This window comes from Pelophylax lessonae (genome assembly GCF_965119305.1).
Source record: "Pelophylax lessonae genome assembly, chromosome: 11".
Taxonomy (NCBI): Eukaryota; Metazoa; Chordata; class Amphibia; order Anura; family Ranidae; genus Pelophylax; species Pelophylax lessonae.
Genome location: NC_138778.1, coordinates 12,063,925 through 12,091,489, shown reverse-complemented (window position 1 = coordinate 12,091,489; position 27,565 = coordinate 12,063,925). Strand labels below are relative to the sequence as shown.

General features: G+C 45.6%; 1 protein-coding gene across 2 annotated transcripts; it reads right to left on the bottom strand.

Annotated features, from left to right (window-relative positions):
- Positions 1 to 188: 188 nt before the first annotated feature.
- LOC309567100 (uncharacterized protein) lies at positions 189 to 22,939 on the bottom strand. 2 transcript variants are annotated; one of them, XM_082272430.1, is made up of 7 exons: positions 22,819 to 22,938; positions 16,864 to 17,958; positions 14,892 to 15,008; positions 12,027 to 12,086; positions 8,771 to 8,938; positions 6,381 to 6,528; positions 189 to 1,354 (listed from the first exon to the last, which is right to left on the bottom strand). In XM_082272430.1, the coding sequence occupies exons 2-7, from the start codon at positions 17,947 to 17,949 to the stop codon at positions 705 to 707; spliced, it is 2,229 nt and encodes a 742-aa protein (XP_082128556.1). In that variant the 5' UTR covers positions 17,950 to 17,958; positions 22,819 to 22,938; the 3' UTR covers positions 189 to 704. The 2 variants fall into 2 exon arrangements, with proteins under 2 accessions (XP_082128556.1, XP_082128555.1); XM_082272429.1 differs by lacking the exon at positions 8,771 to 8,938 and having other exon boundaries at positions 22,819 to 22,939.
- Between the last annotated feature and the right edge of the window lie 4,626 nt (positions 22,940 to 27,565).

The window sequence follows — 27,565 nt, the reverse complement described above, 5'->3', positions numbered from 1 at the left end:
ATCAGAAGCTGGTAAGGCAGGATCCTGATCACATGCTACATGTGACAGCCAATAATCAGGAACCCATCCTTCCAGTTTCAGGTGTTAAGATGCCCGTAAAGGGCCAGCTCCCGATGGGAAAAAGATGCAAATGTGAATTACGCAGGAATCCTGCACTCTGGCTCCAGTTCTTGTCTGAATATTGAATATGTGCACTAATACTGATGTGGTTTCCATGATTTCGTTGACAAAAACTGTTGACGTGACTGGGACCTTCCCAGCCAATCCCAGACAAAGTAAAGTCAGAGCCCCTCCCACTGTGTTTGCCAGTGTCCTGGAGGCAGAGGTCATCACCCACACATCGGTGTGTCCCATCTTTGTGGTACAGCTCCTATGGAGGGGGCTCATACCTGTCTGTAACACTTGTTGAAATTACAACTCTAGGATACCAATAATCGCAGAAGTCGGTGATTTTGGTTGGAGAGCGGTGCATTCTTCTGCAATAAATGTTACAAAATTTTAACTGAAGAGAAAACTGTGGAGGTGGAATGTAACAAACAATCACATTAAAACTGTGAGCTCCAAAGCAAAACGAACGCACAAACTCAACCCAACATCTCACGAACAACTTAACGGCTGGCCAACGCAGCCAAGCGTCTTCACATGCCGAAAAAAAGTCAATGTTTGGTTAATGCTCCGAACGTTCTCGGCGCCAAAAGGCGCCTTCATTCACCCTTATGGGCCCATTTATGTCTCATTAACGTCGATCGGTTTGAATACCTCTTTCCGCATTTGTGACACTTGTGGCGTTTTTTCTGGGCGTGCGTTTTTTCGTGCTTGACCAGCTCACACTTCTTGTCGAACCGCCGATCGCACTTGTCACATTCAAAGGTCTTCCCTTCTTTGTGCCGCCTCTCGTGGACGAGGTAGCTGCTCTTGTGGCCAAATCTGGCCCCGCACTCTTGGCACACAAAGGGCTTCTCTCCGGTGTGGGCCCGCTGATGGATGATAAACTGAGATTTGTAGTCGTACTGGATGCCGCAGATGGGGCACGGGTAGCGTTTGACGGCGTGGTTTATGGCTTTGTGCCTTATCAGGTCCTCCTTAGACATCAGACGTTCCCCACATGCGTCACAGTTATACTGTGCCTCCTCCTCTATAACAGTCAGACTGCTGGTCTCAGGCTCAGATTCTCCTTGGACTCCGTTCTCAGTAGTTATTGGGTGATTCAGGTTGTTGTCTTCCTCCTCTTCTGCCGAGTCCAAGGAATCGCACCCTGGCTTCCATTCTGGGGAGCTTTTCCTCTTTGGAGAGTCTTCGACCTCTTCTTCCTCTTCCTCCTCCTCCTCCTCCACCTCACTAAAGTACTCTTCTTCTTCTGAAGGAGAACAACACAATGATAGAGAAATAACCAAACAGAGCAAATTCACAATAAATGTAACAAAGCTTGATTGGTATAAAAAAAAAAAAAAAAAAAAAAAAAGGACACAGTGGGGGGCGATTTACTAACACCAGAGAGTGCAAAATCCGGCGCAGCTCTGCATAAAAACCAATCAGCCTCCGGGTTCTATCTACTACTTTTAACTACTACTTTATTTAACTACTTGTGTGTGTGTGTATATATATATATATATATATATATATATATATATATATATATATATATATATATATATATATATATATAGTTATAGAAATGCATGCGTACATACATATATGTATGTATGTATGTGTATATATATATATATATATATATATATATATATATATATATATATATATATATATATATATATATACAGTGGGTACGGAAAGTATTCAGACCCCCTTAAATTTTTCACTCTTTGTTATATTGCAGCCATTTGCTAAAATCATTTAAGTTCATTCTTCTTCCTCATGAATGTACACATAGCACCCCATACTGACAGAAAAACACAGAATTGTTGACATTGTTGCAGATTTATTAAAAAAGAAAAACTGAAATATCACATGGTCCTAAGTATTCAGACCCTTTGCTCAGTATTTAGTAGAAGCCCCCTTTTGATCTAATACAGCCAGGAGTCTTTCTGGGAAAGATGCAACAAGTCTTTCACACCTGGATTTGGGGATCCTCTGCCATTCCTCCTTGCAGATCCTCTCCAGTTCTGTCAGGTTGGATGGTAAACGTTGGTGGAAAGCCATTTTTAGGTCTCTCCAGAGATGCTCAATTGGGTTTAAGTCAGGGCTCTGGCTGGGCCATTCAAGAACAGTCACGGAGTTGTTGTGAAGCCACTCCTTCGTTATTTTAGCTGTGTGCTTAGGGTCATTGTCTTGTTGGAAGGTAAACCTTCGGCCCAGTCTGAGGTCCAGAGCACTCTGGAGAAGGTTTTTGTCCAGGATATCCCTGTACTTGGCCGCATTCATCTTTCCCTCGATTGCAACCAGTCGTCCTGTCCCTGCAGCTGAAAAACACCCCCACAGCATGATGCTGCCACCACCATGCTTCACTGTTGGGACTGTATTGGACAGGTGATGAGCAGTGCCCGGTTTTCTCCACACATACCGCTTAGAATTAAGGCCAAAAAGTTCTATTTTGGTCTCATCAGACCAGAGAATCTTATTTCTCACCATCTTGGAGTCCTTCAGGTGTTTTTTTAGCAAACTCCATGCGGGCTTTCATGTGTCTTACACTGAGGAGAGGCTGCATAAAGCCCGTTCTGGTGGAGGGCTGCAGTGATGGTTGACTTTCTACAACTTTCTCCCATCTCCTGACTGCATCTCTGGAGCTCAGCCACAGTGATCTTTGGGTTCTTCTTTACCTCTCTCACCAAGGCTCTTCTCCCCCGATAGCTCAGTTTGGCCGGACGGCCAGCTCTAGGAAGGGTTCTGGTCGTCCCAAACGTCTTCCATTTGAGGATTATGGAGGCCACTGTGCTCTTAGGAACCTTAAGTACAGCAGAAATCTTTTTGTAACCTTGGCCAGATCTGTGCCTTGCCACAATTCTGTCTCTGAGCTCTTCAGGCAGTTCCTTTGACCTCATGATTCTCATTTGCTCTGACATGCATTGTGATCTGGAAGGTCTTATATAGACAGGTGTGTGGTTTTCCTAATCAAGTCCAATCAGTATAATCAAACACAGCTGGACTCAAATGAAGGTGTAGAACCATCTCAAGGATGATCAGAAGAAATGGAAAGCACCTGAGTTAAATATATGAGTGTCACAGCAAAGGGTCTAAATACTTAGGACCATGTGATATTTCAGTTTTTCTTTTTTTAAAAATCTGCAACAATGTCAACAATTCTGTGTTTTTCTGTCAGTATGGGGTGCTATGTGTACATTCATGAGGAAGAAGAATGAACCTAAATGATTTTAGCAAATGGCTGAAATATAACAAAGAGTGAAAAATTTAAGGGGGTCTGAATACTTTCCGTACCCACTGTATATATATATATATATATATACAGCCCTCAAAAATTCCACTTTTGCGAGTGGAATGATGAGGATGGCAAGTAAGGGCTGTGCTGTAAGAAAAGGGCGGACCCGGGGCGCAGAGCAGTGCGCCCCGAGCCCACCCATTGTGTGACAATAGCGAATATTCATTCATGAATATTCGCTATTGTCACACGGATCCTCCTCCTGATCCTTCTCCTGGACAATTAGGAAGCGGGTCCGAGACCCGTTTCCTGATTGTCCGGAAGGCGAACAATTGCCATTGGCCAAGGAGGAGGAGGAGATGCGGAGGATTGAGGAGAAGCCGCAGCTGCATCAGGTAAGTGCACTATTGTCTCTCTGCACGCTGTGGGCACTCTGCATTGAAAGGGGGCACGCTGTGGGCACTCTGCATTGAAAGGGGGCACGCTGTGGGCACTCTGCATTGAAAGGGGGCACGCTGTGGGCACTCTGCATTGAAAGGGGGCACGCTGTGGGCACTCTGCATTGAAAGGGGGCACGCTGTGGGCACTCTGCATTGAAAGGGGGCATATTTTTTTTAACTTAATTCTGAATAAAACATTTAACAGTGTAATTTTATGAGATATTTTATGAGGGCGTGTTTAGGGGCGGAGCAGGGTAGGGTTTGGGTGGGGCAACAAGTGGCGAGTAACTCTTAAGGCCTGGCTAGTAGCTCATGACTTGAAATTTTGAGCCCTGCATATATATATATATATATATATATATATATATATATATATATATATATATATTTGTGTATGTATGTATGTATATAAATATATATATATATTTAGCAGAAACACAAGATCTCTCTCTTCCCCTCTGACAGAACGGCGATCTGCCTTGGTTACATAGGCAGACCGCCGTGCTGCCTCTCTCGGAAATGATCGCTGGGTGCTGGCGAACATCGGGTCTGCCGGACCCACTGATTGGCCCCCGCTGTGTACAATCACTGCAGGAGTGGGTCATCGACAGCGTGCATGCGCGCCCTAGACCCAGAATTGGAAATGATGTACAGGTACGTGATTTCGCACTGAAGGGCCGCCCTGCTGCAGTTTACAGTGGGAGGTCCACAAGTGGTTAAAGCCAAAGCATTGTGGCACTGCTATATGTACAGTCCTGTCAGGCTGTAATGTTAGAATTAGGAATGCACCCTTATATCAGCCTCCGAAAATTATCAGCTGAAAATAAGGTTATCTGCGTTTCCCCAATAAAAGAAAAAGGGGGAAAAAAAAAAAGTGCTGATAATGGCCGAAAAGATTAGCTATAAAATCTGTTTTGCCTGTCCATCCCCTTTTTGTTTTGTTTTCTATTTTCTTGTTTTTTAAGGCTCAGTTTCTTTTAGTGCGACTTGTCATGCAAGTTTGGCCACAATTTCAGTGGCAGCTGTTCAAATCGGTGCGACTTAGGGTCCTTTTACACAGACTTTCCGCCCGGTGGACTCCAGTTTGCTCAGCGGGGATCGATCCGCTGATCCCCGCTGAGCAGGCGGATGACAGCTCCATCTCTGCTTACTTTGCAAAGATGGAGCTGTCAGATCCCCGCTCTCCTCTATGGGAGATCGGATGAGAACGGACCAAGTGTTTGTTTTCATCCGATCCGATCCTCCAGACGGATGGAAAATAGGGTTTCCATCCGTCTGGATTTCACGGACAGGATCAGATAGCAGAGGGTGTCAGAGGACATGTCACCGCTGACACCCGCCGCTCCATAGGGATGCATGGAGAATCCGATCAGGTCCGCCTGAAAAACTGACAGGGACCGGATCGGAAAGCCCGTGCGAAAGGGGCCTTAAAGTTGCAGCGACTTTGAAGAGGTTCCTGCACCTACTTTGATGTGACTCTGATCCAGAGAGTGAAAAGTCGGATCAAAGTCACACTCTAAATTGTGCGACCATGGAGTCGCACTAGTGGGAATGTAGACTAAATTACTGGCCAGCATATTTCATTGTTTCTGTCCAATTTTTGTGTTACTTTCAATAAAAGTTATTTTACGTTGCTAGATTTTATTTATTTATTTTTTTAATTTATATTTATTTAAATTCATGATCTTAGTTAAAAAGTGGAATATAATACAATTATTATATATATATAAAAAATATATATAGATTTTTTTAGAAAATTTTCCATTTTGGTTTTCAGCAAAGTGCATTCTGAATTTTCTGTTTCATTTAAATTCATGATCTTAAATTAAACAGTGGAATACAATTATTATATATATAAAAAAAAAAAAATTATATTATATATATATATATATATATATATATATATATATATATATATATATATATATATATATATATATATATATATATATTATTTTAGAAAATTTTCCATTTTGGTTTTCGGCAAAGTGCATTCTGAATTTTCTGTTTCATTTAAATTCATGATCTTAATTAAAAAGTGAAATATAATACAATTATTATATATAAAAAAATATATATAGATTTTAGAAAATTTTCCATTTTTGGTTTTCGGCAAAGTGCATTCTGAATTTTCTGTTTCATTTAAATTCATGATCTTAATTAAAAAGTGAAATATAATACAATTATTATATATAAAAAAATATATATAGATTTTTTTTAGAAAATTTTCCATTTTGGTTTTTGGCAAAGTGCATTCTGAATTTTCTGTTTCATTTAAATTCATGATCTTAATTAAAAAGGGGAAAATATATATTTTTTTTATATATAATAAATTGTATTATTTTTTTAGAAAATTTTCGGCAAAGTGCATTCTGAATTTCCTGTTCCATTTAAATTCATGATCTTAATTAAAAAGGAGAATATAATACAATTTATTATATATAAAAAAATATATATATAATTTTTAGAAAATTTTCCAATTCGGGTTTTGGCAAAGTGCATTCTGAATTTTCTGTTTCGGTTCAGAATTTAAATTTTGCTGCACCACTAGTTAAAATACAGCGACCCCCCCCCAGCCAGTAGTGTGTGGAGCAGTCAGCATTTACCTGAATCCCAGTGTTCCCGGACCTGCCAGGTGCGTTTTACTGGACCGCTATCTGCCACCGTTTCCACATATTCCTGCCTGTGTCTCTCTATGTAGCTCCATTCATCCATAGTGAAGAAGACCGCCACATTATCGCACTTCACCGGGACCTGGAAAACAGGCGCCACGTCAGCCAGAGTTCTGAAAACTGGAGCAAAAAGCAGAGACCAATCAGGGCTCAGCTTTCATTCTGAAGTAATGAAACATTGATGTGGATTGGTTGTTGGGGGTACATTTTCTCTGGCAGAAGAGGTTCTCTAAATTCATCCAATCCGGTGCAGGATCACAGATCTGTATATGAAGACCATGAGGATCCCACCCACATTTAACGCTGGCTGCCCTGCCCACACTAATATTTAAAATCTGATTTGATTCAGATATAATAACCGTCACTTATTTCTTCGATCCCGTAGTACAATATATTTTTTATATCTCCTTTATTTTTATTTTATTTATAGCAAATAAAAAAAAAATCTTCTATTAAATCTGTGCCCCCAAAATAGAACACCAGTCAATGAATGCTAAATATTTAAAGTAACCTATGAATATAAAAAAAAAATAAGATCAAAAAGTAAGAAGCAAATAAAAAAAAAAAATAAATAAATAAAGTTGAAAAATCAAACACCAGTCACAGACTATCCCAAATTAACAGATAATAAAAATAATAAAATAAAAATAATAAATAGTGATGAAGAAAAACCTAAATAAAATACAAAAATGTATTCAACATAAAATAAAAAAAAGTTAATTAAAAATAAGACCGTAAATTAAAAAATAGGACACCAGTCAATGAATGTTAAATGATTTAAATTAACCTATGAATATAAAAAAATAAGATCAAAAAGTAAGAAGCAAATAAAAAAACAAAAAATAAAGTTGAAAAATCAAACACTAGTCACAGAATATCCCAAATTAACAGATAATGAAAATGATAAAATAAATTAATAAATAGTGATAAAGAAAAACCTAAATAAATAAAATACAAAATGTATTCAACATAAAATAAAAATAATGTAATAATTAAAAATAGGATTGTAAATAAAAAAAAAAAAAAAAACAGGACAGCAGTCAATGAATGCTAAATAATTTAAATTAACCTATGAATATAAAAAAATAAGATCAAAACGTAAGAAGCAAATAAAATTAAAAAAAATAAAGTTCAAAAATCAAAACACCAGTCACAGACTATTCCAAATTACCAGATAATGAAAATGATAAAATAAAATAATAAATAGTGATAAAGAAAAACCTAAATAAATAAAATACAAAATGTATTCAACATAAAATAAGCTAATAATTAAAAATAAAATTGTAAATTTAAAAAAATAGGACACCAGTCAATGAATGCTAAATGATTTAAAATTTACCTAATGAATATAAAAAAACGTACCTATGAATATAAAAAAAATAAGATCAAAAAGGTAAGAAGCAAATAAAAAAAAAAAAATAAAGTTGAGAAATCAAACACCAGTCACAGACTATCCCAAATTACCAGATAATGAAAATAATAAAAAAAATAAATAGTGATAAAGAAAAACCTAAATAAATAAAATACTGAATTTATTTAACATAAAATAAAAATAAGCTAATAATTATAAATAGGATTGTAAATTAAAAAACATAGGACACCAGTCACAGAATTTCCCAAAATAATCAAATTTTAACTGAATTAATCAAATGGATTCCAAATTGGCTTTAATAACTATTATTCTTCTGTAATATCTAAGTTTACTTTTCCAAGGCACTGCATGCCCTAACTAGTGCAAAAATATTTATACCTCCTTGAAATTTTTCACATTTTGTCATGTTACAACCAAAAACATAAAATGTATTTTATTGGGATTTTATGTGATAGACCGACACAAAGTGGCACAGAATTGTGAAGTGGAAGGAAAATGATAAATGGTTGACTTGAAGCATGAATTTATTTTATATCTCCTTTATTTAAGCAAATGAAAAAAAAATCCTTTCCTAAAATCAGTGCTTTAAAAACTTAATTTTTTTGGATAATGAGTAACAATTCGAATATATATTCTTCTAGACTGGAAGTGAGGGAATAAATGCAACAGCAGCACAAAAGAAACGTTTCCCCTCTGTGCCCTAACGAGAAGTGAGGAGAAATCTCCGCCAACAGATGGCAATAAAGCCTGACAACCTTCCATAAAAATATTAAAACAAAACAAAATAATAAATAGTGATAACAAATAAATAAATAAATAAAATAAATATTAATAAAAATGAAAAAAAAAAAAAAAAATCAACCATTTTGTCTGGAGTTAGACTTTACAGTATACATTTTACCTTTTTTGAAAATATTCTTCCCACCCCTCCCCCAGGCCCTGCTGTGCTTACCCCCATAGGTAATGAGCTGTCAGGGTCCACACAGCTGTTGTAGTGGTCCGGGGATTTGAAATCCCCACTCTTCTCCATCTTCTTTCTGCAGCTTTTCCAGGATGGATCAGAGTGATTCTGATTGGTCAGTGCTGGCACAGAGAATAGCTCTGATTTGTCCCAGAAGTGCTGCAAAAAAAAAAAGAGGAAGAAGAGTGGGGGTTTAAAATCCCTGGACTGTTACACTATACAGCTCATCACTGACAAAGGTAAGTACAGCGGGGACAGAGGGGGGATGGGAAGGGGCGTAACTAGGGTCTCCAGCGCTCTTGGCGAGGAGCTGTAACCCCCCCCCCCCGAGAAAGGGAGAGCGTTTGACAGAGAGAGACAGAGGGGGAGCGTTTGACAGAGAGAATGAATAGGGGTAAGGTTGATGGGACAGTCAACCCACATAATAGTCTCAGGATTTAGAGTTGAACAACTGCTTTTTTAGGAATTAACTTTTGTAATAATATCTTTCTTTGATAAATGGTATGTGTTTCTTTTAACACATGATATGTACCACTTCACCCATACCACACAAACTCCAGCAGAAAAAGGAGACAGGGAGAGAGGGGGGTGGCACAGAGAGAGAGGGGTGACAGGGGGAGAGAGAGAGAGAGGGGGTGGCACAGAGAGAGAGGGATGGCAGGGAGAGAGAGGGGGGTGGCACAGAGAGAGAGGGGTGACAGGGGGAGAGAGAGAGAGGGGGTGGCACAGAGAGAGAGGGATGGCAGGGAGAGAGAGGGGGTGGCAGAGAGAGAGAGAGAGAGAGAGAGAGAGGGGTGACAGGGAGAGAAAGGGGGTGGCACAGAGAGAGAGGGGTGACAGGGGGAGAGAGAGAGGGGTGGCACAGAGAGAGAGGGATGGCAGGGAGAGAGAGGGGGGTGGCAGAGAGAGAGAGGGGGGACTGGGGAGAGAGAGAGAGGGTGGCACAGAGAGAGAGGGATGGCAGGGAGAGAGAGGGGGGTGGCAGAGAGATAGGGGTGACAGGGAGAGAGAGGGGGTGGCACAGAGAGAGAGGGGGGACTGGGGAGAGAGAGAGAGAGGGTGGCACAGAGAGAGAGGGATGGCAGGGAGAGAGAGGGGGGTGGCAGAGAGATAGGGGTGACAGGGAGAGAGAGAGGGGGGTGGCACAGAGAGAGAGGGGGGACTGGGGAGAGAGAGAGAGAGGGTGGCACAGAGAGAGAGGGATGGCAGGGAGAGAGAGGGGGGTGGCAGAGAGATAGGGGTGACCGGGAGAGGGGTGACAGGGAGAGAGAGGGGGTGGCACAGAGAGAGAGGGGTGACGGGGAGAGAGAGGAGGGTGACAGGGAGAGAGAGGGGGTGGCACAGAGAGAGGGGTGACAGGGAGAGAGAGGGGTGACAGGGAGAGAGAGGGGTGGCACAGAGAGAGAGGGGTGGCACAGAGAGAGAGGGGTGGCACAGAGAGAGAGGGGTGGCACAGAGAGAGAGGGGTGACAGGGAGAGAGAGGGGGGTGGCACAGAGAGAGAGAGAGAGGGTGACAGGGAGAGAGAGGGGGGTGGCACAGAGAGAGAGAGAGGGTGACAGGGAGAGAGAGGGGGGTGGCACAGAGAGAGAGAGGGTGACAGGGGGAGAGAGGGGGTGACACAGAGAGAGAGAGGGGTGACAGGGAGAGAGAGAGGGGTGACAGGGAGAGAGAGGGATGACAGGGAGAGAGAGGGATGACAGGGAGAGAGAGAGGGGGTGGCAAAGAGAGAGAGGGGTGACCGGGAGAGGGAGGGAGGACAGGGAGAGAGAGGGGGGTGGCACAGAGAGAGAGGGAGAGAGAGGGGTGACAGGGAGAGAGAGGGGGGTGACACAGAGAGAGGGGGGTGACAGAGAGAGAGAGAGAGAGAGGGGTGACAGGGAGAGAGAGAGAGGGGTGACACGGAGAGAGAGGGGGTGACACGGAGAGAGAGGGGGTGACAGGGAGAGAGAGAGGGGTGACAGGGAGAGAGAGAGGGGTGACAGGGAGAGAGAGAGGGGTGACAGGGAGAGAGAGAGGGGTGACAGGGAGAGAGAGAGGGGTGACACAGAGAGAGAGGGGGTGACAGGGAGAGAGAGGGGGTGGCGCAGAGAGAGAGGGATGACAGGGCTTATTGTAGAGAAATGAACATTCAATTCACGGGCAACAGCTCTGGTGGACATTCCTGCAGTCAGCATGCCAACTGCACGCTCCCTCAAAACTTGCGCCATCTGTGGCATTGTGCTGTGTGATAAAACTAAACATTTTAGAGTGACTTTTATTGTGGGCAGCCTAAGGCACACCTGTGCAATAATCCTGCTGTCTAATCAGCATCTTGATATGCCACACCTGTGAGGTGGATGGATTATCTCGGCAAAGGAGAAGTGATCACTAACACAGATTTAGAATAATATTTATTGTTAACAATCCAGAACTTGGCGCCCAGCTACATCACTAATCTGGTCTCAAAATACCAACCAACTCTCTTCTCCTGCTCTCTAGCTATCTTGTAACCTCTTCCCATGCTCGCCTCCAGGATTTCTCCCAAGCCTCTCCCATCCTCTGGAATGCTCTACCCCAATCTGTCCGACTGTCTCCTACTTTGTCTACTTTCAGACGATCCCTGAAAACACATCTCTTCAGAGAAACCTATCTGGCATCCACCTAACAACTGTACTTTTATTTTCTCCATCAGCCCATCCCCCACAGTTATTACCTTTTTGTATCTCTTGACCCTCCCTCTTAGATTGTAAGCTCTAATGAGCAGGGCCCTCGGATTCCTACTGTATTAAAGTGTATTGTATTTGTACTGTCTACCCTCAAGTTGTAAAGCGCTGCCTAGACTGTCGGCGCTATATAAATCCCATATAATAAATATAATAATATTTGAGAGAAATCGGCCTTTTGTGTACATAGAAAAACTCTTAGATCTTTGAGTTCCGCTCATGAAAAATGGGGGCAAAAAAAAAAGTGTTGCAATTATAATTTTGTTCAGTGTATATTTGTATGATGTCTGCAGCTCCAATCATCATTCAGATTTAACCACTTAAAGCCCAGGACATCTACCTGGGGTTAAGCGGTTAAAAGGTGAACTAACGACCTAAATGATGTCTGCTGTCAGTGACACACAATGAAGAGAATTGTCAGGTGTATGCCATCCAGAATATGCAGTAGGTGCGGACGTGCCCTTTAAGCCTGCAATATCCAGACAGGATACGAGAGGAACCTCGGATAAGGAGCCTCCGTCACTTCCCCCCCAGGTGACTCACCTCTCCAGTCAGCTCGTGGATTCCCTTGTGGATGGAGTCCTTCTTCACAATCACCCACTCCTGTTGGTAAAACAAAGAAATAATTTTGAAACATCAAAAAATATATCTTTCCGTCCAGTTCTGATATTCACACAGCTCTGCAACACAGCACAAGCCTGTTTGGCAGGGTAGGAGACCTAATTTTTATCTGCTGTAGCTTCCATTTTACTTAACCACTTTACGTCCGCCCGCCACAGTTATACTGCGGCAGGTAGCCGCTCCTGCGCAAACCGCCGTAGGAATACTTCAGTAGCGTGCAGGGAGCTAGGGGGCGAGCGTGCGCCCCCACTCGGCAGCGGGAAAGCCGATGCACGGGTCAGGCGGCTCCGACCTCCGCCTGACACCCCCGATCGCTCCCCGCTAAGAGAGAAGGACGGTCAGCTGTTGTAAACACATCTGACCGTTCTTCTCCCTGGAATGATCACAGAGCGCCTGTGACCCTTCTATATAGGATCACAGGTCTCTATGGTCATTTCAGAAGCCACGCCCCCCCCACAATTAGAATCACTCCCCTAGGCTCACATTAAGTGCCGGTTCACATATGTGCGGCTGCGGCGATCACATGTAATATCGGAGCGCACCGCTCCTTCATTACATGCGATCGGGTGTGCGGTGCGAATTCAGCCATACACTTTGTATGGCTAAATTCACACTGCACCCGCAGTAAAATAGCACATGACCCTGTTTTTGAGCCGTATCAGGATCGGATCGCACAGTGGTTCACACTTGTGCGATCTGATCCTGTGCGAACTGTAAGATCGCACTGCGATATGCGATCAAACTGGGGGTGTCGTTAAGATTTCATTGACACCCCCAGCGTATCGCATATGGCAGTGTGAACTGCCAGGGGTGCGTTTGCGATGCGGGAACAGGCTGCGAATTCACAGCCTTCCCGCATCGCATACGTGTGAACCGAGCCTTAACCCCTTGACCTGCCAGTGTCATTGCCAGTGAACTGCCACAGGGTTAACCCCTTCCCTGCCAGTGTCATTATTACAGTAACAGTGCATATTTTTAGCACTGATTACTGTAGTAATGTCATTGGTCCCCCCAAAAGTGTCAAATGTCAGTTAGGGGTCCGATCTGTCCGCCACAATGTTGCAATCCCGCAAAAAAAAAAAAAAAAAAAATCGCAGATCGCCGCCATTACTAGTAAAAAAAAAAAACAAAAATGACAAATCTTTCCTGTAGTTTGTAGATGAGATACCTTTTGTGCAAACCAATCAAAATACGCTTATTGCGATTTTTCTTTTTACCAATAATGTGTAGCAGAAAACAAATTGGCCCAAAATGTTAAAAAAAATTTGATTTTGAATTTTTTTTTTGGGGGGGGGGGGAAATATGTAGCAAAATTTTAAAAATATTGTTTTTTTTTTTTTTCATAATCGTCGTTTCCCTGCTGCACAGCCTCAGGGCATGCCCAGAAGCTGTGCAGGGATGACGCGCCTGCACTGGAAGTGATGAGCAGGGCCGTTGCAGGGCATTCTGGGACTCCGACGTCACCGAAGAGGAAAGCGAACAGGACGCTCCAGCTTCAGCTGCCCACACCTGAGATGGCAGCGCTGGACAAGACATTTTCAAGGTACGTTTTTCTTCTAAAAGGTAAGTGAACCCGGGGGACAGTTCAGAGGCTATTGTTGCTGAAATGCACTAGCCCTGACTGTCCCGGGGGGATTTTTACCTAAAAAAAATATTTTTTTTTGCCCGGAACTCTGCTTTAACCGGTTGCCGACCGCCGCACGACGATATACGTCGGCAGTCAGCCCCGGCCAGGCAAAGTGACGTATATATACGTCACTAGCCTGTCACTTGCTTGGGGAGCCAATAGCGGGCGAGCTCCCGCCCTGGCTCGTTCCCCAGCAAGTCCGTGCGTGTGACCTGTGGACCCGATGTCCGCCGGTCACTCGCCGATCGTCGGTGCAGAGGAAGAAAGGCAGGCGGCTGATGTAAACAAGCCGCCTGTCACTCTCCCCTGTGTAGAAACAGTGATCATACTATGTAGGACCGTTGATCACTGTTCCTACACCTCAAGCCACAGCCAATCACAGTAAGAATCACGCCCCTAGGGACACACAAAACCCCTCCCTCTCAAAAAAAAGTAAACCCCTTCACTACCAGTGTCATTTTGCAGTAATAGTGCATATGTATAACACTGATTACTGTAGTAATGTCACTGGTACCCCCAAAAGTGTCAAAAATGTCAGTCAAGGGTCCGATCTGTCCGCCGCAATGTCGCAGTCCCTCAAAAAAAAAAGAAAAAAATCACAGATCGCCGCCATTGCGCGTTAAAAAAAAAACACCAAAAATGACAAATCTTTCCCTTAGTTAGTAAACGCAATAACTTTTGCGCAAACCAATCAAAATACACTTTTTGCGATTTTTTTTTTTTTACCAAATGTATGTAGCAGAAAACAAATTGGCCAAAAATGTTAAAAAATTTTGATTTTTTTTGTTTGGGAATTTCATATAAAAAATGTGAAAAATATTGTTATTTTTGCAAAATTTTCGCTCTTTTTTTGTTTATAGCGCATGATCAAAAAATCGCAGAGGTGATCAAATACCACCAAAAGAAATCTCTGTTTGTGGGAAAAAAGGGACGTCAAATTCGTTTAGGTACAGCGTCGCACGACCGCGCAATTGTCAGTTAAAGTCACGAAGTAAAAAAAAAAAAAAAAAAAAAAAAAAAAAAAAAAAAAAAAAAAAAAAAAAAAAAAAAAATCGCAAAAAATCCCCTGGTCAGGAAGGGGGTAAAATCTTCCGGGGCTTAAGTGGTTAAAAAACAGTGAACTTGGCTCAGTATGTTGGCGATGGCTGTCCTGGCCTCACCTCTCCAGTGATAAGTGTGATGATCTCCAGGGTTTGATTTAAAATCCGCTCCATCTTCAGCTCTTTCTTCCTCCGATTCCTCCATAAGACGCTGGTCACATACTGCAGGATGGCCAGCTGCAAGGGAAGAAGGCAGACCACAGGTGAGACAAGAGAGGAGGCCGGGAAAAACCCGAAAATATTCATCAAATATTCACACAGAAAGCTACAGGTTCCAAAAATTGTGAGAAGGAAATCCCTAAAAAACACAAATAGGGGTGAATTTACTAAAGGCAAGAAGACTGTGCACTTTGAAAGTACAGTTGCACTAATTTTCCTAAGTAAATTTTAATGTGGTAAAGCTTCACTTTGTAAAGCATACCCAATCAGGTGCAAGGAAAATTAAAAAAAAATCAGTTTTGCTTGTTCATGATTAGGATGATGGAAATCAGCAGAGCTTTACCACATTTCCTAAGCTCTGGGGAAAATAAGTGCAACTGCACTTGCAAAGTGCACAGTCTATTTAGTAAATCCTTTGTTTAAAGCGGTTGTATACTGCCTAAAAAAAAAAAAAAAAACCCTGCAAGACAAAGGCATAATGAGCTAGTATGCATCGCATACTAGCTCATTATGAAATACTTACCTTAAAACGAAGCCCCGAAACGGACCCCCGGACATCCCTGTGGGAGCTGACATGATCCCTCGGCGTCTCTTCCGGGTTCGGCGGCTCTGGCGCTGTGAGTGGCCGGAGCCGCAATGACGTCACTCCTGCGCGAGTCACTTTCCGGCAAGTGCCCGGCGAGGAACTCTGAAGGTCTGCCGGACCTTCAGCGCGCATGCGCCGCTAGCGTCAGCGGCTGCATGCAGGGCAAATATCTACTAAACCGTGCAGGTTTAGGAGATATTAACCGCTTGCCGACCGCCGCAAGTACATATACTGCGGCGGGCAGCCCCGTGCAGGCAAAGTGACGTACCGGTACGTCACTCGCCTGTGAGCCAATAGGGGGCGAGCGCGTGCCGCCGGAGGCGCGCTCCCGCCCCCGCTCGCTCACTCTGATCCCCGCGCGTGTGACCGGAGGACCCGATGTCCGCCTGTCACTCGCGATCGGCAGTTACAGAGGGAGAAAGTCAGACGGCTGATGTAAACAAAGCCGTCTGTCATTCTCCCCTGTGTAGCAGTAGAGATCATACGGTCCTGCTATGTAGGACCGTAGATCTCTGCTGTTACATGAAAAGCCACAGCCAATCACAGTTAGAAGCACGCCCCTAGGGACACACTTAACCCCTCCTTACCCAATAAAGTTAACCCCTTCCCTGCCAGTGTCATTACTACAGTAACAGTGCATATTTTTAGCATTGATTACTGTAGTAATGTCACTGGTACCCCCAAAAGTGTCAAAAATGTCAGTCAAGGGTCCGATCTGTCCGCCGCAATGTCACAGTCCCGCAAAATAAAATAAAAAAAAAAAAAAAAAAAAAAAAAAATCGCAGATCGCCGCCATTACTCGTTAAAAAAAAACAACAAAAATGACAAAAATCTTTCCCTTATTTAGTAAACGCAATAACTTTTGTGCAAACCAATCAAAATACGCTTTTTGATGTATATACTTATCTATTTTCAGCCCACTCCAGTCTGATTACGTGATCCGGCTCCCCTGTGTTAGCTAGCGACAGCTGCAGGGGAGAGAAGGGACTGCCAACAACAGATGAGTTATGGGACCCTATGGGTGCAATCACTGCTCCCAGGCTTTCCCAGCCGTTGTTGAGTGATCCCTCCTCTCCCCTGCAGCTGCCACTGGCTGGCACAGAGGATCACATGACTGGACCAGAGCGGGCTGCAAACAGGCAACACCATTTTTAAGACTAGTTAGGTTTAACCATGGAATTCTGCTTTACCAGCCTTGTATTTAGCCATCTACCTGGAGATCAGTTATAAGGTCCAACAATACGAAAGCAAGCACGGGAAGAAGAAGTAGTATGGCAGCTTACATACCAATTCCCCCTCAGAGTCCATCTCTTGGTAGCAGCTCTCGATGCCGTTCCTCAGCGCAGAACGATCGATGGCTCTTCGTACTTTGTAGTAATGATCATGGAGAACCTTCCAGGCCGGCCCGCTGGTCTCATACTCCGGCCATTGCACAGATTTGTCTTCCTTTAGGATCGTCGGCGACAACGAGCTGCCGGAGCAGCCAGAGACATAGACGTCATTCTCCCCAAATATTGCATTCGATAACTTGGCGTGACTTTCTACATCCTGCATATTCTGGAAATTGTCTGTGCTCATCACATTTTCAACATGGCTCTCTGCTTTTGTAACTTCAACCTTAGGGACAGAGGTGTCTACATTATGTTTCTGTCCAACGTTGGCTCCACCATTGGCTGACCATGGGTTTAATTTTGATACAGCATGGTCGTTGTTGCCCCACAGAGGGTTGGCCATATTGACTGGAAGAAAAGGCAGAATTGGCATTTGGAGGGGCTGAATATTCCAATATAGGGGAGGGACGGTGCTCTCTACATTCACAGCTGTCTCCTCCATGTCTGGGATGCTCCCAACCGTTGGCATTCCTTTATTCGATGGAGGCTTCGGAGGTTTGGCAGCCTCCACCTTGACAGCTGTCTTCTCCTTCTTTGCAAACATCATCGGACCAACGACACTCTCCGCTTTAATGGGCATCTTCTCCTTCTCTGGGAAAATCTCCGGATAAACGGCACTGTCCATCTTGATTTCAGGCTTCTGTTTATCCGGAAAAATCACTGGACAAAGGGAGCTCTCTACCTTAACAGCTGGCTTACCCAGGAAGATGGTTGGCACAGCATCCTCCAACAGTATTTTCTGGGACCCCACAAAGCGGTAGCACTCGATGGCAAAGTGCGCTGAGCAGATGCGTATCACGCCAGCCTTACCCTCCAAGACTCCCTGTGCAAAGGCGTCCACATCACCAAAGTTCTGATCGATCTGCTGAAGCCACTTCTTGATGGTGGCAAGGTTCTTGGGGAACATGTGGAAGGTGACCCCCGGGGTGCTGTTCTTCCTCCCAGAGTAATGCGGGCATCCTTGCACAATGCACCTTGGCATCTCTTTGGCCTGTGGGATCATAGGAACAGCGGGTTATTAGTGGTGGTTGGTGGCTTTCCACTGACACCAGTAATTGGGCACTATACCTCCCATTGACACCAATGATGGGACACTTTTCCTCTCACTGAAATCGATGATGGGGCACAATTCTTCCCACTGACACCAACGACGGGGCACTATTCTTCCCACTGACACCAACGATGGGGCACTATTCCTCCCACTGACACCGACGATGGGGCACTATTCTTCCCACTGACACCGACGATGGGGCACTATTCTTCCCACTGACACCGACGATGGGGCACTATTCTTCCCACTGACACCGACGATGGGGCACTATTCTTTCCACTGACACCGACGATGGGGCACTATTCCTCCCACTGACACCCAACGATAGGGCACTATTCTTCCCACTGACACCCAATGATGGGGCACTATTCTTCCCACCGACACCAACGATGGGGCACTATTCCTCCCACTGACACCCAACGATGGGGCACTATTCCTCCCACTGACACCCAACGATGGGGCACTATTCTTCCCACTGACACCCAACGATGGGGCACTATTCTTCCCACCGACACCAACGATGGGGCACTATTCCTCCCACTGACACCCAATGATGGGGCACTATTCTTCCCACTGACACCAACGATGGGGCACTATTCTTCCCACTGACACCCAACAATGGGGCACTATTCCTCCCACTGACACCCAACGATGGGGCACTATTCCTCCCACTGACACCAATGATGGGGCACTATTCTTCCCACTGACACCAACGATGGGGCACTATTCTTCCCACTGACACCCAATGATGGGGCACTATTCCTCCCACTGACACCCAACGATGGGGCACTATTCCTCCCACTGACACCAACGATGGGGCACTATTCTTCCCACTGCTTGCGGAAGAGAATTCCACATCCTTACTGCTCTGACAGTGAAGAACCCCTTAAGTATTTTAAGGTTAAACCGCCTTTCCTCTAGTTTTAGTGAGTGCCCCCGTGTCTTATTGTATTCCCTTTCTCTGAATAGTTTGTTCTTTATACTGTACTGTCGCCAGTAGAGTATTTGTACATTGATATCATATGTATGTTATCTTTATTGTCTGTATGATGTAGAGTTGTGATGTCCCAGACCCATGGTCAGTACTACCATGGAGCACTGAGGTCACCATACTAAGAGAAGAAAACGCTGCTCCGGGCGTGGGATGATAGCTTGAAGTGGAATATTTTAAAGAGTGCCGGCCCCGGCCCGCCTCCATGGAAAACTTGTAAGAAAATAAACGGCCGCACATCCAGGAAATCATTACAATGATTAAGCACGAGATGTATGTGTGAAACGCGTCTACGTGACCTCATGTTGGTGTCCTTGGTGTCATGACTTTGACCAATAAAGGCAATTGGAATTCCTGGATGTGCGGCCGTTTTCTTACACTGTGAGGTCACCAAGCAGCGTCCTGCCATATCATTGCGTCTATCAGCTATGCGTATCTTTGGCGGTGTGATGTCATAGCGAATGGTCGGCGTATCACATGGCGTATGTTGTCTTTATAGTGTATATGAGCTAGAAGTGTAAGGTCATGGTGAATGGTCAGTGTATCACATGGCATATGTTGTCCATATAGTGTCTATGTGCTAGAGGTGTGATGTCATGGCGAATGGTTGGTGTATGTTGTCTTTATAGTGTCTATGATCTAGAGGTGTGATGTCACGGCGAATGGTTGGCGTATCACATGGTGTATGTTGCCTTTATAGTGTATATGAGCTAGAGGTGTGATGTCATGGCGAATGGTCGGCGTATCACATGGCGTATGTTGTCTTTATAGTGTATATGAGCTAGAGGTGCGATGTCATGGTGAATGGTCAGCGTATCACATGGTGTATGTTGTCCATATAGTGTATATGAGTTAGAGGTGTGATGTCACGGCGAATGGTCGGTGTATAATATGGCGTATGTTGTCTTTATAGTGCATATTAGCTAGAGGTGTGATGTCGCGGCGAATAGTCGGCGTATCACATGGCGTATGTTGTCTTGAGCTAGAAGTGTGATGTCATGGCGAATGGTCAGCGTATCACATGGTGTATGTTGTCTTTATAGTGTACATGAGCTAGAGGTGTGATGTCATAGTGAATGCTCGGCGTATCACATTGCGTATGTTGCTTTTATAATGTATATGAGCTAGAGGTGTGAGGTCACGGCGAATGGTTGGCGTATCACATGGCGTATGTTGTCTGTATAGTGTATATGAGCTGGAGGTGTGATGTCATGGCGAATGGTCAGCGTATCACATGGCGTATGTTGTCTTTATAGTGTATATGAGCTAGAGGTGCGATGTCATGGCGAATGGTTGGCGTATCACATGGTGTATGTTGTCCATATAGTGTATATGAGTAAGAGGTGTGATGTCACGGCGAATGGTCGGCGTATAATATGGCGTATGTTGTCTTTATAGTGCATATTAGCTAGAGGTGTGATGTCGCGGCGAATAGTTGGCGTATCACATGACGTATGTTGTCTTGAGCTAGAAGTGTGATGTCATGGCGAATGGTCGGCGTATCACATGGTGTATGTTGTCTTTATAGTGCATATTAGCTAGAGGTGTGATGTTGCGGCAAATAGTCGGCATATCACATGGCGGATGTTGTCTTTATAGTGTATATAATCTAGAGGTGTGATGTCATAGTGAATGGTCGGCGTATCACATGGCGTATGTTGTCTGTATAGTGTATATGAACTGGAGGTGTGATGTCATGGCGAATGGTCGGCGTATCACATGGCGTATGTTGTCTTTATAGTGTATATGAGCTAGCTAGAAGTGTAAGGTCATGGCGAATGGTCAGTGTATCACATGGCCAGGGCCGGTGCTTCCACTAGGCAAACTAGGCAGCCGCCTAGGGCGCATTGCAAACTAGAGGCGCAGCCATGAGTCGGCACTCTCTGTCCATCATGAATGATCCTTGTAAGCTGAGGGGAGGGGGCCGCAGTGGGGGAGGAAGAATGGACAGAGGAAGATGCCAGGTGTCTGGGGCAGTGGCTGAACTACCAGGCTCTGGCTTTCCACCACTGTTGGGGGGGGGGGGCCCAAGAGGCAGGAAGGGAGCCCACAGGAGTGCTGCCTGCATGATGATCCTCTTCGGCTGGAGCTGAGGGGTGTAAACCCTGGGCAGGAAGTGGCTCTCTGTACTGAGCTGATGGGCAGCCGTTCATTTCCCTGGGTCGGTATTAAGCAGGGAGCAGAGGAGAGCTGAACCTGACCCCAAGCTTGGCACTGGAGGGCGACACCTTTGCTGGAGCAGAAACGACGAGGCACCGGAATGGTCTGAGGAGGTTGGGGATTAGGGACGTGCAAAGCTGACTGCTGCTTCTCCCTTCACCAGGAGCCGGTTGGAGCTGTGGTGAGCACTGTGGTTCTGGAGAGGAGCATCCTAGGAGAAGGAATCAGCAGGATCACGGTGAAGGAGGGCAGAGTGCGGGCCACTCTCTTCATACCGCCCAGTGAGTGTCCCCAGAACAGGGGATCAGGGTCCCTGGGTGTGGCATGGAGGTTCCCTGGTGTGAAAGGCAATCAGGGTCACCAGGTGTGCCATGGGGGTTAGGGGGTCACCGGGTGTAACAGGGTTTTGAGGAATTGGGGTCCCTGGGTGTGCTATGGGGGATTGAGGTTCCCAGGTGTGACATAGAAAAACATCAGGGTCTCTGGGTATGACACGGAGGAACATCAGGTGCCCCTGGTGTGACATGGAGGATCATCGGGGTCCCTTGGTGTGGCATAGAGGGACATTAGGGTCCCCAGGTGTGACATGGAGGAATATGGGGGTCACTGGGTATGACAGCATAACATAGAGGAACCATCACATCAGGGTCACTGGGTATGATATAGAGGAGTTTTTAACCCCTTCCCTTTTTACCTTATCTTTTGGGGGCGGGGGGGGGGGGGGGCGCGAGTAGCTGGTCTTGCCTAGGGCGTAAAATAGTCTAGCACCGGCCCTGCACATGGCATATGTTGTCCATATAGTGTCTATGTGCTAGAGGTGTGATGTCACGGTGAATGGTTGGCGTATCACATGGTGTATGTTGCCTTTATAGTGTATATGAGCTAGAGGTGTGATGTCATGGTGAATGGTCAGCGTATCACATGGTGTATGTTGTCCATATAGTGTATATGAGTTAGAGGTGCGATGTCACGGCGAATGATCGGTGTATAATATGGCGTATGTTGTCTTTATAGTGCATATTAGCTAGAGGTGTGATGTCGCGGCGAATAGTTGGCGTATCACATGACGTATGTTGTCTTGAGCTAGAAGTGTGATGTCATGGCGAATGGTCGGCGTATCACATGGCGTATGTTGTCTTTATAGTGTATTTGAGTTAGAGGTGTGATGTTGCGGCAAATAGTCGGCATATCACATGGCGTATGTTGTCTTTATAGTGTATATAATCTAGAGGTGTGATGTCATAGTGAATGGTCGGCATATCACATGGCGTATGTTGTCTTTATAGTGTATATAATCTAGAGGTGTGATGTCATAGTGAATGGTCGGCGTATCACATGGCGTATGTTGTCTTTATAGTGTATATGAGCTAGCTAGAAGTGTAAGGTCATGGCGAATGGTCAGTGTATCACATGGCATATGTTGTCCATATAGTGTCTATGTGCTAGAGGTGTGATGTCATGGCGAATGGTTGGTGTATGTTATGATGTATGACCTGGAGGTTATGACATCACAGACCTGCAATCAGCACTGCCATGGAGGAGCCCAGCACTGAATATCCAGCTTCCTCCTATGCATTCCATGGATACAATGTATCAGTGATCTCCGTGTGACGTCACGACACAAATTGCACTGACAACACAACACATACCTCACCCAGCAGCGCCCAGAGGGAAGACACAACTTTGTGGGGAAAGCTGGAAGCCGATTGGCTGCTCTCCTCTGACGTCACCACACCGTTCTCCAGGTTCAGCTCCTTCCCGAGCACAGAGCGTACAGGACGTCACTCCGGGAGCCAATCAGGTTCTAGTCCCGCCCCCTGTCACGTCCGTCAGCATGGCTAGAGCGGAGTGCGCCGGGGGGCGGGGCTCCGGGCAATGCAGGTCGCCATCTTGCGTGAGAAAATGTGCAGCCTGGGGGGGCTCTGGGGGAGGGGGGAGAGGTGAGGCACGGGGTGCAGGAAAGCAGCCTGCTAGTCTGTGTGTGCTCTCTGACCCGAACACTTCCAGTGAGGCAGGGAGGGAGGAGCTCCACCTTCCAGGGTAATATGATCCTAGAGTGAGGAGCTTAGCTCCTCCCTCTAACCAATCAGCGTCTCCCAGGCCAGCACACTGAATGGCTGGCCAGAAACAAAGCTTGTAATGAACCGTTCAGGGAGAAGAGTCGAATCATTTCACTGATTGGTTCAGTGCAGCGCTTACTGAGTCTAAGGAATGGTAACCTACGAGTCGGTCTCTGTTAGCACTCAGTACACTAGAAGAACCGTTCATCACCAGCAGCACATACAGCTGTATAAATCAAAAGCAGGTTTCTGTGCATGTGAAATGCATTTTTTTTTTTTTTAACCACTTTACCCCCAGCCCTATTTCGGACACTTTTTGTTCACAAGTTAAAACCAGTATTTTTTCCTAGAAAACTACTTCGAACCCCCAAACATTATATATATATTTTTTTTAGCAAAGACTCTGGAGAATAAAATGTCGGTCATTGCAAAATTTTTTGTCACGCGGTATTTGCGCAGCGGTCTTTAAAACGCCATTTTTTTGGAAAAAATTTGAAAAATCACATTTCACTGCATTTAAAAAATTACTAAACAGTAAAGTTAGCCCATTTTTTTTGTATATTGTGAAAGATGATGTCACGCCGAGTAAATAGATACCAAACATGTTACGGTTTAAAATTGCGCCCCCCCCCCCCCCCCCCGTGGGATGGCGACAAACTACGGTCAATAGAGATCTCAATCTGCGACGCTTTAAATTTATTTAACGGTTACCAGTTTAGAGTTAGAGTGTAGCTCTTTTTTTTAAATTACTGCCCACGCTCTGGCGATCGCGGCGATACCTCACATGTGTGGTTTGAACAGCGATTTCATTTGCGGCTCGACTTGCGTATACATTTTTTTTTGTGCGCGAGCTAACGGTGACGGGGGCGGCTAAATTTTTTTTTTTTTTTCCTATTTATTTTTTCTTTTTTTTTAACTTTATTACAGGTTTTTAAAAAAAAAAAAAATCTGATCACTTTTATTGCTGTCACAAGCAATGTAAACATCCCTTGTGACACCAATATGTGTGACAGGTACTCTTTATGGAGGGATCGAGGGTCTAAAACAGTGGTTCTCAATTCCGGTCCTCGGGACCCACTAACAGGCCAGATTTTAAGTATTACCTTGGGGGATGCAGACTAGAATACCACAATCACTGAGCAGCAAATGAGATCACCTGTGATGTAATTTAGTTATCTTGCAAACCTGGCCTGTTGGTGGGTCCCGAGGACCGGAGTTGAGAACCACTGGTCTAAAAGACCCCAAACCCCTCCACTACACTTCCCTGTATGCAAAACGCCGAAAACGGCATTTTTGCATACAGCCGTTTTTCAAATCTGCCGCCTTTTGCTGCACAGTAACCCGGATGTGACGTCATGGACGCCGCCTCCGGGTTACGTCATCGGAGACCCGATCGATGCCGTTTCCGGCATTCATCGGGACTCCATCCAGCCGGCGGACGCACCAGCTGGGTGCTCGGGGCTCCCGATGGGACGGGAGCCCCGAGCAAAGCCGCGGCAGGCGGCGGGAGGGGGGGGGACGTCCCCTCCCGCCCCCCCGGGTAACGATCGAGCGGCTCCCAAGCCGCATCGATCGTTACCGACGGAAAGCCGACCGTCGGCTTCAAACAACGGTACCGGGATGATGCCTCTAGCTAGAGGCATCATCCCGGTATAACCACTCAAAGTCAGCCGACGTAGGTCTACGTGGCTGGTCGTTAAGTGGTTAAAGACCATAGCGTGTGAAACACACTCAAAAGACTCCACCCGGTGCATAAAAAAGTGCACACACACAAAGTGAGAACACAAAAAAGCACAGGGTGTGCGACAACGTATGGTCTTCCCCCCGAAGAGGTAGGACCCGAAACCTCGATCCCCCGGGGCGCAAGACTCCTGACAGGGATATAAGGTACTCATGCTCTGTCTGGCCGAAACCAGACCGACCCCGTTCTTCAGGGGGACTGCAGAAACAGCCCCCACCGAGTACTAAGTGGGGCTCCCCCGAAGGGAGACCCCATGAGAGAGGGCGAACTAAGCCAAAAGGCCATATCCACCCCCTCCCAAGACTCAAGGCTGGGCCCGAGGACCCACACACTCCAGTCGTGCAAATAAAGAAAACAAAGGTGATAGTGCAGGTGACAAACTCCAAAGAAAAAGACAGACAATACAAAGAAGTGGGGAAGGGGAAGTGGGGAAAGTGCAATGGTGCCATGTGAGGAACCAAGGCAGGCCTTCCAGCCGGAATAAAAAATTCCTCTGGTGCAAGCCAAAAGGCCTGTCCCAAGAAGCAGGAGCAAAAAAGGTGTGCATAGTGCAGTGACCAAGGTGCCGAAAAAACTCACAGCGAGCTGCCCCTCACCAGTGAGAAATTAAGGCACCCCTGGGCTGCCACCCCAGGGGCACTTACACTATGGGCTTTTTCTATCTCAGCCCCCAGCCAGACCGAGTGTAGCCTATCCCCACCAGCAGACCTCAGAACCTGGACAGCTTAGAGAGAGCTCACCTCCCCTGGGGACAGGCCCGTTAGCCAGCCATGGTCAGTACTACCATGGAGCATTGTGAGGTCACCATACTAAGAGAAGAAAACGCTGCTCCAGGTGTGTGATAATAGCTTGAGGTGGAATATTTTAAAGAGTGCCGGCCCCGGCCCGCCTCCCTGGAAAACTTGTAAGAAAATAAACGGCCGCACATCCAGGAAATCATTACAATGATTAAGCACGAGATGTATGTGTGAAACGCGTCTACGCGACCTCATGTTGGTGTCCTTGGTGTCATCACTTTGACCAATAAAGGCAATTGGAATTCCTGGATGTGCGGACGTTTTCTTACACTGTGAGGTCACCAGGCAGCCTCCGGCCATATCAGTGCGTCTATCAGCTATGCGTATCTTTGGCGGTGTGATGTCATAGCGAATGGTCGGCGTATCACATGGCGTATGTTGTCTTTATAGTGTATATGAGCTAGCTAGAAGTGTAAGGTCATGGCGAATGGTCAGTGTATCACATGGCGTATGCTGTCTTTATAGTGTATATGTGCTAGAGGTGTGATGTCATGGAAAATGGTGGGCGTATCACATGGCGTATGATGTCTTGAGCTAGAAGTGTGCTGTCGCGGCGAATAGTTGGCGTATCACATGGCGTATGTTGTCTTTATAGTGTATATGGCAGTATGGCTCACAGTGAGCTGCCCCTCACCAGTGAGAAATTAAGGCACCCCTGGGCTGCCACCCCAGGGGCACTTACACTACGGGCTTTTTCTATCTCAGCCCCCAGCCAGACCGAGTGTAGCCCTATCCCCACCAGTAGACCTCAGAACCTGGACAGCTTAGAGAGAGCTCACCTCCCCTGGGGACAGGCCCGTTAGCCAGCCAGATCAAAACCCAGGAGGGAAAACCCTCCCCTCGCCATCCTGTTCCTCAGCCCATTACATCCAGGAGCAGTTCCACCGGGCTCACCCTCCAGACCGGCTTTCCTGCTCCCTTCAAACTGGTTAGGACAGTTCAACCCATTCGAATCAGAAGGCGGCGGGCCCCACATGCTTTCCCAGATGACCTACTCCCCATACCTCAGTACTCAGAGCGCTCCGGGTTTCGGTCATACTGGTACTAGCTGAGGCCCATACCAACTGATAAGAACAAATACTACACTTGATCTTAGCATGTGAACTGCATTGTGATGGGCAAACTTCACAGTTAACATTGCCAGCTATCAGATTTGCACAGTTTTTACAGATTATGCACAGGAATAACGATCAGATTTTATTACTGTGACCGAAGTACCCGCACACAGTAATAAAATCTGATCGTTATTCCTGTGCATAATCTGTAAAAACTGTGCAAATCTGATAGCTGGCAATGTTAACTGTGAAGTTTGCCCATCACAATGCAGTTCACATGCACAGAAACCTGCTTTAAATGTATACAGCTGTCACCTGAAGTCCTGAACGTGATAATGCTGGCAAATCTGATAATGTGTATTGTGTCTGACACATACCGTAGGCTTGAGAGAGCTCGGAGTTAAATAAAAAAAAAAAAAACATGCCCAGAGAGCTGCCGAACCTATGAGTCACTCCTCTGATTCAGCTCATTTGTATAGAGAGTCAGAGCTTCGGTTCACTGCTTGTCAGTAGACTCAGCAAGTGAACCGAAGATTCGATTCAATGAATCGGTTAATTTCAGTGAGTGAGTCGAAATGAACCGATTCACTTCAAAGAGTCGAACTTCCCATCACTACCCCCGAGCCCCTCTGACCGTCACCGAGGGGAAGGTGCGGGGTCCCCACAGTGCCACCCCTGTCCCTGTCATACAACATGAGCCGGAATTTCCTTCCCACTTCGTGTCTTGTAAGAGACCGGTGTCC